This window comes from Populus euphratica, unplaced genomic scaffold (assembly GCF_000495115.2).
Source record: "Populus euphratica unplaced genomic scaffold, PopEup_1.0 scaffold19.1, whole genome shotgun sequence".
In the NCBI taxonomy this organism is placed as follows: domain Eukaryota; kingdom Viridiplantae; phylum Streptophyta; class Magnoliopsida; order Malpighiales; family Salicaceae; genus Populus; species Populus euphratica.
This window is the reverse complement of record NW_011499853.1, coordinates 22,116-34,294: the sequence shown is the minus strand read 5'-3', so window position 1 is coordinate 34,294 and position 12,179 is coordinate 22,116. Positions and strand designations below refer to the sequence as shown.

The 12,179-nt window shown below is 28.5% G+C and overlaps 1 protein-coding gene across 1 annotated transcript; it reads right to left on the bottom strand.

The window, feature by feature from the left end:
* Positions 1-4,487: 4,487 nt before the first annotated feature.
* LOC105122399 (uncharacterized) lies at positions 4,488-4,982 on the bottom strand. The gene has a single exon (XM_011021490.1). It carries the CDS (start codon positions 4,980-4,982, stop codon positions 4,488-4,490), a length of 495 nt encoding a protein of 164 aa, XP_011019792.1.
* Positions 4,983-12,179: the final 7,197 nt, after the last annotated feature.

Sequence of the window (12,179 nt, the reverse complement as noted above, 5' to 3'; positions counted from 1 at the left end):
TAATATTTATTATTGAAAATTCTTATAATCAAATAATTTAAACGCATAGCAAATTAGTTACAAAATATTTATGTTTTTGAAATCAAATTTTATAAATCAAGTTTCTGCCAAAATTGTAAAATGAAATAGTCAAACAAATTATTTAATTACTGATTAATTCCCAAAAGAATAAAATATAATTAACACGACTTTCGCAAAACCATGCTCATGCTAACTCTCAATGATCGAAAAAAGTTAATAAATAATTAAATATACTCTCTATGTATTTTGAGTTAATAATAAAATCAAGTAAGAAAGATAGAGGTAGCAAAATTATAAAGTTTCAGCATTTTTTTAATATTAATTAATCAATTTGTAGTTTAAATAAACAAGACATTCCCGAGTGGCTTATAAAACAAGCAAGACAAACGCAAGTATATTCAATTTGTAGTTTAAATAAACAAAACATTCCCGAGTGATTTATAAAACAAGCAAGACAAACGCAAGTACAAGTTCGAGTATTGATGACCTATAAGAAACACTGACCCATCATCTATATTTTTTTCCCAATAAAAAAATAAAAAGGCATGCAGACTTTTTTTACTTGTTTTTTATATAAAAAATTGATGCACAGAGTTGATTAAGTAAAATAACAAGAAATATTATATAAAACTACTAATATTAAAAATATTATCTAAAAATAAATATTTTTTTATTTTGAAAAAGAAATTTAATCTATATAAAACATAAAAAATCTTATAGATGAATAAGAATAATATACTTAAAAATTAAATAAATATAAAATAATTTAAAAGAACTCTATTAAAAAAGACTAAATATGCAAAATAAAAAAAATCATAAAGGAAAAATATTAAATGAAACATAAAATAAAAATTATTTTTAAAAAATATATTAAAAAGGTATTAATTAGAATAAAAACTAAGATAAAAAAAAAAAAACCAACAACAATAGTCCAAGTATTGTAAGCACGTTACAAAAAAATAGAAAAACAAATGAATCATGTCATGCCTTGATTTAGTTTAATAAGTTGATTTTATTTTAATGAAATAATAAAAAAAATAATAAATTTAATATTTTTTTAAATAATCATGATGATTAGAAAAAAAAACTTTTGAAAGTATGGAATTGGATAAAAAAAACAAAAAATGGCTAGAATTAATCTAAGTAGCGTGATAAACATGTAACTTGGATAATAAAAAAACAAGACAACCCTTGTAAAACTTGTGGCTTAGATTATGATATTAGGATAACCCAATATAAAAAAATCAAAAAAAAATCACAAAACTAATTAAAAAAAATAATTTTAAACGATGAAATCAGAAAATAAAATTAGCAAAAAAAAACTGACCTATGTTAATTTTTTAAACTGACTATGTAATTAGATTTAAAGTACCATATATGAAAAAATAATAGAAATAAAATTAATTTCATAAAAAAGTAACAAAATGAAAATGAAAAAAATAAGAGTAAATTAAAATTTAAAAATAAAATAACCAACATATGATAATGATGAAGAGAAGAGGTTGATTATGTGCTAGCAAAGACATATATCACCCCATCTATCATTCCTAAGATATGTATTATTACTTATTTTTAATGAAAAAAGGTGTTTAATATGCATTGAAAAATATTTTAACATGAATGATGTTATTATCACTTTTACATCAACTTCTAAGGATAAATCTTATTAAAAAGTTATTTATCCTATGATGATTCATGATTAATAAAATTATAACCAAAACTTATGTACTGAAAATGTATTTTTTTAAATGGCTTTATTATTACTTTTAGATAAATTTTTAAGGATAAATCTCATTAAATAGTTGGTTCATTGATAATAAAATTACAATTAAAACTCATGTATTGAAAATATTTTTTTTAAATGTCTTTATTATTGCTTTTAGATCAACTTTTAAGATGCTAATTCATGAATAACAAAATCACAACCAAAATTTATGCATTGATAAAATATTTTTTTAAATGATATTTTTTTTATCATTTTTAGATAAACTTTTAAGGATAAATCTTATTAAGGAGTTATTTATCCTAATACATGAATAATAAAATTATGACAAAAATTCAATATCAAGAAAACATATCTTTTTTTAAATAAATCTATTATCATTTTTGGACCAACTTTTATGGATAAATCCCATTGAAAGGTTATTTATCCTATGTTGATCCATGAATAATAAAATTATGACTAAAATTCAATATTGGAAATATATATTTTTAAATTTTTATTATTATTTTTGGATAAACTTTTAAGGATAAATTCTATTAAAGAGCTATTTTCCCTATGATGATATTTTGATGTTGGGTTTGTGATTTTATTTTAGGAGAAAATGATGGAAGTCACATATTTTTTAAACTCTTACATTTTTATGTATTTTTTTTTCTTGAATTTTAGCTTAATTTCTCTCAAAATTTTATTGTGGCTAGGGTTTTTAGTGGAAGAGATGAAGTTAAAGTTTTTTTTTTTGTTGGAGAGATAAATTGTGATGGCTAGGGTTTTCAATGGAAAAGATGAAGTTAAAGTTTTTTTTTTTGTTGGAGAGATAAATTGTGATGGCTAGGGTTTTCAATGGAAAAGATGAAGTTAAAGTTTTTTTTTTTGTTGGAGAGATAAATTGTGATGGCTAGGTTTTTTTTCTCTCTAAATTCTCCCAAACCTTTTTCTCTTTGACCTCTCCATTATTTATAACCAAAGAATTTTGTTATCTTTTTTTCAGTTTTTAAGTAACTCAATTTTATTCTGACCCTGATATTTTTTTGCTTTACAGAAGAGTCCACTTGACTTTGTCAATTTCTTTTTAATTACCTCACCCCAAACAACTTCATTTTATTTTAATCCCTCATTTCTCTTGTCTTACATTTTAGTTTGTTTATCTACTTTTCTCTCTATTTTTATTTTTTTATCTTTTTGTGAAAAATAATATTAACATTAATTTGATAAAAAAAGTAATAAAAAATATGAAATGGACGCGAATGTATTGAAAATATATTTATTTGAATTTATTTTTAAAAAGATGTCAAAAAAATAATTTGAAAATTGCAAAATAAACACATTTTTAAGGAATTTTTTTTTGTTTTTCACCTTTTTTTTGGGATTCTTGAAAAATGTTTTGTAAAAAAAAGGGTCACCGTTGGGTCACTATGATAAAAACGCTCATTTCTGTTTACAACAACATTGATTTGCCTAAAAGAAATAATTAAATGATTTTTTTAATATAAATTTTAATTTGCTTTAGTTCTTGGTATTTCGAGAATTGTAAGGAATGGCCCTAATATAATGCCCTTGTATGTAGAGGGAGAAGAGATAATCAGATAGAGAGAGTGTCGTCATTTTAGAATTGATTGAAACATGTTTTAATGTTTAAAAATAATTTTTAAATGTTGTTGGGATTATTCTAAGGTATTTGAAGATAAAAATAATGTATAAATTAGATTTAAGGGGCCAAAACTAGTGGCCTCTTGATTTTTCCGCCAACGCAGTCGCTGGAAAGTGGAGGTGGCAGCGACTCGAGTCTCCCCTTCGTGTTCCTAATGTCTAGGCCGCACTCAGCCCAACCACGCTTCCTTTTTTATGCTTTTATTTTTCTATTATTTATTGTTTTCTTAAGATATTTTTTCAATAATTAATGATTATTTTGTGAATTTTCTAATAACTCATTGACTAAAATTAAACATCCTTCTATATAGATTGATTACGCACATTAATTTTCAGTGTTATTTTTCATACATATATTTTTTTTATTACCGACTCTTTTAATTAGATTTTTTTTAAAAAAAATCAATAAATAATTGAGTGTTTTTTTGTCGATCAATTTCAAACATGTATTCATATGATATATATATTTTAACTCAAATATAAGATACCTGCCTGTGTTAATCACTATAAAATACATATTATAAACTTCTACCATCAATATAGCTTCATTTTAATTTTATTTATGTAAATTAATTAAATTAATTAAACAGGTTTTATGGACTTACCCACGTCAATGCACAAGGATTATACTAGTTATTTTCTAACACATCTTTACGTTTCTTGAAGACGACTGTTTGGTCAAAGAAACTTTGAAACCATATTAAAACTAAAATTAAAAAAAAAAACCCAAAAGCCTCAACTAACTATCGTAGAGTATGGTTTCGTACTGTTGAATGACACCCAATTTTGATATATATGCTATTTAATTTACTGGTTAAGAAAAATGAAAAGAGTAGGTATATATGCCTTTTAGCAAGACGACAATTATAAGGCTAATTCGAGTTAATTGCGTGGGATGATAATTTTGGGTGATGTATGCATAGCCTGATCAGGTTAATTTCTTAAAACACACAATTAAGCACTAAGTATTTCTGATTAGGAAACAAGCTAAATATTGTACTCTTTTCGATATCTTTCTGCAGGGCTAATACACTGTATCTATTCCTATGCTAGAACTAGAATTATGGGAGCGGTTTTACATTTTTATTGAAGACTGCTAGAGGCTTCTTTCAGGGATGCTTTCTAGCTCAGGCTTCCAACCTTTATGTTCACCATCACTACCGGAGATATCCACCTTTTGCACTCTCTGTTGACCCTGAAGATGAGAAACCATATCATCAACTGAAACTCCTCCCTTTCTTAGCATCTCCTGCAGTTCTTGCTTACTGATCACCAGGTTGATTCTCACCACAGTACTGGTTTTTTCTTGCACATCTTTGGCCTCCTCCTCTGGAATTGAAAATCTTACTTTCTTCTTCTTAGCCTGTGGGGATGGCAGTTGGAGAGGCACAAGATAGTACAAGTGGTCTCCACCAAGTAGGTTGGTGTCTGGCGGAAGATGCTGGAAAGCCTGAAGCGAATCAGCTATTGCATGACCAGAGAAATCTGACAGAACTTGCTGGACTTTTATGGGTGCTTGGTATTCAAGGATCTTCCCATCTGGTTTCATGACCTTGATAACATTTGCTTGCAGAACCAGGCAATTCCCCATGATATATTTCTCTAGCTACTATTGATTGTTTAGTGAAAAGAAAGAAGAGATCTTGCTTCTTGGCAATGCTTTAATTTCTTTGCATGAATGGTGCTGGGGTTATAACTGGCGTTGTGTGTGTTTATATATACATAGAATATGGTTATAAAGATGCCCTCGAGATGTCCCAGATATTACAAGGAACACCACTCCTTTCACTTTGGACCCCACGGTGATGATTTTGCTGGTGTGTAAACTAGACTGCAACAGAACCTCCTTATTGAGGTCATCACCACCCAACTGGAAACTGAAAGCCGACTAATGTTCAGTGGCGCATGGGAGTCAATTTTGATTGGTGAATTGGAAATAAAGCATGATATAGTAGTGTGAAAACACAAGACTAGAGTATAAAAGGGAAATTAGCATAACATAAAGGTACAGATTAAGCATGATTAGAGCTTTAGCTCTCTTTTGTTGGAAGTGTTTAAACTGTACACCACACCACAAACTTTCTATCACAGCTATAGCTAGCTATAATGAGTGGCCTCTTCTTTGTCCATGAGATCATAAGCAAATACACGACCTCATTCCTCGCATTTGGAGTCGAATTAAGTGGGTTCTCACCAGATTCCATTTTTTTACAGTAGTGGAAGATCGGCTAGCTAGGATCTAGTAGGGCCGCTTAAACTCTTTGTACTTTAGTGTTTGACCACTGGAGTCCCATGGATCGAGCTGGTTAAAACTCTACTTGACTATCAGTTCTGTGCAACATCGACCTATTTCTCCCTACTTCCAACCGTGACATCAAATTAAAACATGCACGATAAGATTTGGCTAATGGGGTAATTCGCTGGTAGAAGCCAATACGTGCTACTTCCTTGTGTCGTGGTGATTCGATGCAAAACTCTCCTGAAGTGAATACATCTATGTTAGTGGGACTATTTATTTTAGCATAAAATGCAAAAGATTTACGGAGGGACGGGAAAGGACTTAGGAATGGAAGAGAACTACCGTTGTTGTCTAATCCAGACTTGCCCCTGGGAAAAGAAGAAGAAGAAGAAGAAGAAGTTATAACATGAACGGATTTCATGTCAATTTGGGAGATTATGTGAACTTCTCAAGATTGCCTCCTTTTCGTATTGCAGCAATAGTTGTATGAGAGGTATTTCGCTGGTTTTTTTACCAGTTAATTTCTACAGCTTTAGCGTCCTCAATTATGGCTTTCGCCTGTCCTGTACGTTACTGTGACAGCCCATCAGTTAGTTCCCAGCATCGTGTCCATGGAAAGGTGTTCTAGAATGGGCAATTAGTGCTGTTTTCTAATTTGTAATCTCCGCCAGTAATTAATTCTCTTCGACGATGAATGCTGTTGATGACTTTTATCAAACGAAAAAAAAAAAAAAGGGTGGCCTGGAAATGATCGCGACCTAATTTAGATAAAAGTTATGTATCGTGGAGATAAAGAAGTAGTTTTTTAAAAGAGTTGCTCAGTGCTGTGTGATGTTTTCCACACGCATGCGAGCTTTTTGGCAATCCTTTCACTAGCATGGGTAGAAAATGAGCGTCCCTTTAAGGAATTTTTAAGCAAATGAAGCAATAGTATAACAAATCAGATGCAAAGAGACAATGTCTAGCTGGTACCTTTATCGAGTGGTTAGGGGGCTTCATACATCTCCCTGAGAGTTTTAAAAAAATATCTTTGAAATATTCTATATATCATATAGTTTTTAAATTAAATGAAAATTATACCATATATGAAGACGTAAAATTAAAATTAAGTTATATATAAAAGATTCTCAATCAAAACAAAAAAAAAGTTTACGAAAATTCTTGTGTCTTTCATCTATTTTATTCTTGATGACACTGAGCAATTGATTCAACACTTAATTAATTATGACTGGAGGCATATATCCTTCTGCTATGTTTATGTGCTTGGCAAATTGAAATTATCATATACTTTAAGACTTCGAATCCATATATATGATCAATGCTCCCCTGCATCTCTGAATTATCTGTCACGAACAAAAAGCAATAAATATGCTTGATGCATGAAACTAATGAGAGAGAGATTATAGGAACTAAGGAAAAGCCTTTCTGCATAATTTGAGAACTTTGCACGCAATCAAAGATGATATATAAAGATATATGCAGATGCTAAATAGATATGGAATTCTATCAAATCATACTGACAATCGGAAATGAAGATGATTAGCAGAAAGTGATGGTGTCATTAACGTTCTATATAACGAAATCACAAAACGAAAAGGAAAACACATGATTTTGCTTAAAATTGGTGGATATGATCCATTGCATGTATGTATATATACACGTCGCGGCACTGTCATGATCCGTGAATAGCAAACAATCACAGTTTGGTCGCTTGGATGCCTTTGTATATAACAAACATACTTTGATGGAAGATATTTTGGCCGAGAAATAAACCCACAGAGAGATATATAGATCTTCTCCCTTGCATTGGGTTTTGAGATAATGTTCTATCCCTGAAGGATGACAAACTTCAAAGTTGCAGGTATTTCCTTGCAACTGTTCTTGCAAGGGAATGGCGACTCGCCCAGTACATGCATCTTCCATAGACATGTTAGCAATGCATGCACGTGATGGTAATTAATGGGGAATGAATGTCATGCGAGTTCTCATACGTAATAAATTTTATATCATCAGGTTGTAAGAAATAAAATCTTCAATAGAATTCTCATGAATCTTCTAATTTTAATATGAATAATCTTTTTATTTTTTATTTTTTATACGGGACTAAAAAGAGAAGCAGCGCAAACCAAAGAGAAGCACATCTTCTAATTTAATTTAATCTAGTCCCTATAGTTTTATGAATTTTTGACATTTATATTTTAAAGATTATATAAATTAGCCCCCTCCATTATAGTTATGTAACAAGTGTTTGATCAAGTAAAAAAATGATTTACCAATAATAAATGCTAATTAATATACTAATCGTTCTCTCATTTAGTATATATTGAATATATAATTTATGTAATAGGGAAAAAGTATAATTAATGAGCTAGCTAGCAAAAATATGTATTTTATTTATGATATAGCAATAATATGTATTGAAGTGAAAACAACATGAGCTTACAATATGTACCCAATTGAAACCTTCTTCTTCGGTTTTTCAATGCTTTCCTTACACTTTTAATTCAAAGAAAAGGATTTTAACAATAACAAATGGTTTTTCATGTCATTTAGTATATGGATCTACTTGAAAACTACCATTTATATATAATTTGTAATTAATATGCTGATTTTGACATGTACATATTACTTTAAGTTTACCAGTGCGGATAATTAACCAAGGAATCGGAAATAAAAAATCACCTCCTTCACTCTTCATGAACAGTAAAAGACTTGTGTTTCACCCTCGATCCAAGTGTTTTATAGAGTGTGTCTTGCACCGTTTTATATTTTATATTTTTAATATTATTTTAATGTGTTGATATTAAAATAATTTTTTTTAAAAAAATATTTTTTAATAAAAAATATTTTAAAAAATAACTATTATCATATATTTAGACATCTTCTTTGTATAAAAAATATATAAAATATATGTGTGTGTTAAGAACATTAAAAAATAAAAATAAAAAATCTTGATTTAGCTCTAATTATGGGAGTAATTATGGTAGGACTAAACTCTAGCACTTCTCTTCTAACTATCATTTTGATTGTATTATCTAACAACTACAGTTTTAATTAGTGCACAGCCTTTTGTTATTATTATTTTGTTTGAGTGTTTAATTTTAAATTTTACCTATTTAAGTGACTAATATCCTGCTTATTTACTTACTGAAAAGTAATTTTTTTTAAAAAAATAGATTATTTAATGATTTTTGATAGTATCATGAAAAATAAGTTGGAAAATACTTTTTAATATTTGATTATTTTATGAAAAATGAGCTGAAAAATAACATATTAATATTTTATTTTTCTCAAGTTTATTAAAATAACAAAGAATAAATCTTACAAATTAAAAGGTTGAATGAGAATGAAATTGAAAAAAAAATATAATTTCATAAATTATCTCAAATAAAATAAATAATAATCAAAATAATAGAGATAAAATCTAAAAAATAAAAAAATAAAAGATGAATAAATTAAAATAATAATAATTAATATTTCATAAATTATTTCAAATAAAATAAGTAACAATAAAAAAAATGAGGACCAAATTTGATAGATAAAAACATTTAATAAAAAAATGATAAGGAAAAAGCAAATAAAAATTATAAAAAGAGGACCAAAGTTAATATAAAAATTAAATTTTAAGAGATAAAATTAAAAAATAAATATTCAAAACAAAATATATATAACAATAAAAAATTTGAGAATCAAATTTGATATAATCAATAAATCATATGATATTTTTAAATTTTTAACAACTTTCTAAAAGTGTTTTTCCCACAAATTGTTTAGGAAAATATTTTTCTGGAAACTAAGCTAAAATTTTTTTACTGAAAATTATTTTTTTACTGATTAATTTTTTTAATAATAAATAAATACAAAATTTTTTTAAAAAAAATTCTACATTTATTTTAAAAAAAAAAACAAACATAGCCTCATAAGAAGTTTGGGAATATCGTGAAAACTTGCCTGAAAAAAATGATTTCATTTTTGAGCTCTTGTAACAGAACTAGATGTGCGCTGAAAAATATCCTTGGAGAAGGAAACCTTCGGGAACCTATTTGGATGTTGAGGTGATGTAATATTAACATCATTTTTGAAAATAAAATAAAGATTTCTCATTCATTTTTTTTTGACACCCATTTCTTTTATATAATTATTAGTCGTTTTGTTTTTCTCAGTAATTTGAGCGAGATTTTTACACCCAATTCAGTATTTAAATAGTTTCAACTAATAAAATGCTCTCAGATAAGAAAAGAAATAATCAAAGGTTAATCACTTAGATAGGTAAAAATAAAAGATCAGGCACTTGTCCCTTTTTTACCGTGTGTCGGTACAAAATAGCCACGTCATTGTCTAACAATGTGACATGATGAAATACATTCGGATATAAAATAATAATAAAAAAGATCACGCAAAATAAATAAATAAAAGTTAAATAGAATAAAGATCCAGGGTTGGCAATCAAATTGGCAGTTTCTCTGTATTTTTCTTCATTTTGAGATGATCACAACACGGTAATTACGTCAGTCTGATGAATGCATCTCCTGGAGATAAAAAAAAGAAGAAAGTAAACAAAGCTTTCAGATATCATACTCGGGGAAGTCTGCCCTCATGAATATATTGTATTAAAAACTAGCAAATGAATGCGCGGGAAGCTTTTATTTATTTATTTATATTTTCATCATCTTATATATATCTGGACTAATTTATTTTAAAATTTTAAAATTAATAATCCTATAAACTTTAATAATTTTAAAATTTGTAATAGAACTATCATTTTTTTTTAAGATTAACGTGGGTGTCCAGGCCAGTTTGCACGCATCACGACTAATCCCACGGGCTCTAAAGTTAACGATCATGTAAGCCTCCAATAATCATTATATGAGCAATTAAGAACTCAAATTTAAGACCACGGATGAACAATTAAGAACTCAAATTTAAAATCACGGAGAAAACAAACCTTTTAAATCCAAGATCTTATCACTTAATCATCGCATCAACATGGTTGATGTATCATATTTTTAATGATACGGGTGTCGTTGTCACGCGTAAGAAAAATAACAAGAAATCATGCCCACTAGATCCATGCCTCACGCACTTTTCTCTTTGAAGAAGGACTCCTGCCCTCCTCCATTAGTACAATAGCTCCATCGAGAGGATCGGACGGTGTCACAGGTGGAGATACAGGAGGACTGCTGCTATGTGTAGAACTCTCCATCTCCTTCGTGAGTCCAGAACTAAATTAGAATGAAGTCCCTTTCTCGAGAAAGCATGGAAAATCTCTCCTCCAAGCAAAGAATTCAGTGATTCACGCACAGAACTTGCCATCTTTCAACAATCCTAAACGGAAAAGCAAAGAACATTCCTTTCTCATTCTCCAAATTACCTGTCAAGTATTCTTCTGCCGCACTCATGGAAAGGTTGATTGCTTTCTTCTCCACCATCCCTCTGCACTGTAGATTTGGTCAGAGTTACCGTGGCGGGCTGACATGGCACACTAGATCGTGACACCTGGCCCTCACTGGTTGGGCGGCACCGTCAGTTAGAATTTCCCTCCTTGGCTGAACTTATCTTGGACCTGGGAGACAAGCACGTTGATGTATTGCTCCATTGAAACGATGCCACCTGTAAATAACAGTCACTTTAGATAGACTCGTCTTAGAACATGGGTCGAAGATGTTAGTTGACTGAGTTTTATTATGTGGTAAGAAAGCCCATCGTGTTCAATGAGATTAAAATTTAAAATTCTCGTTTCTGGAAAAGAAAAGAAAAGAAAAGAAACAGTAGACTTAATTTGTAATGATTTGTTTCCAGTGTATTCTCTGGTCCGCTTTGTTTTCACAAATCAAGGGCTACTTCGAAGACTTGATAGTAAATTTACCATTACCTAAAACCCACCTTAAATTATCAAGGCTAGATCCTAGCAAAGGCCCAAATTCTTTAACAAATACCAAGGAAATACAAAACCCAATTAAATAATCCAAGCAAAAGTAATCCACCTTTGTCTTCATTAATGGTAAGAGTGTTTTTTTAGAGTTTGTTTGGGTACTGTGATATTGTTAGTGTGCTTTAAAAAGATTGTTTTATAAAAAGTATTTTTAATTAAAATTAATATTTTATTTATATATGTTTGGTTAAAATTATAGTTAAAATTAAGGTTAAATAAAAAATAATTTAATATGTTTGTTTAAAAATAATTTTTAAATTGAGGTTATAAAATAAGTAATATATATATATATATATATATCAATGATTTTAAATTTAAATATTGTAGATTTGAGGTGATAAAATATGTTATATATATATATATATATATATATATCAATGATTTTAAATTTAAATATTGTAGATTTAATTACTACTATTACATCATAAAATAAATAATACTTCACATAAAATATTTTTTATTGTTCCATTAAATTATCTACAAGTTCATTACGTATAAAATTCATCCGATAAGAATTATAATTTTCATGATTTTTTAAACGGGTAATAAATTTAAATAAAATATTATCAGGAATAAAATTGAGATTAAGTATGAGTAAATTTAATTCACCCTAAACT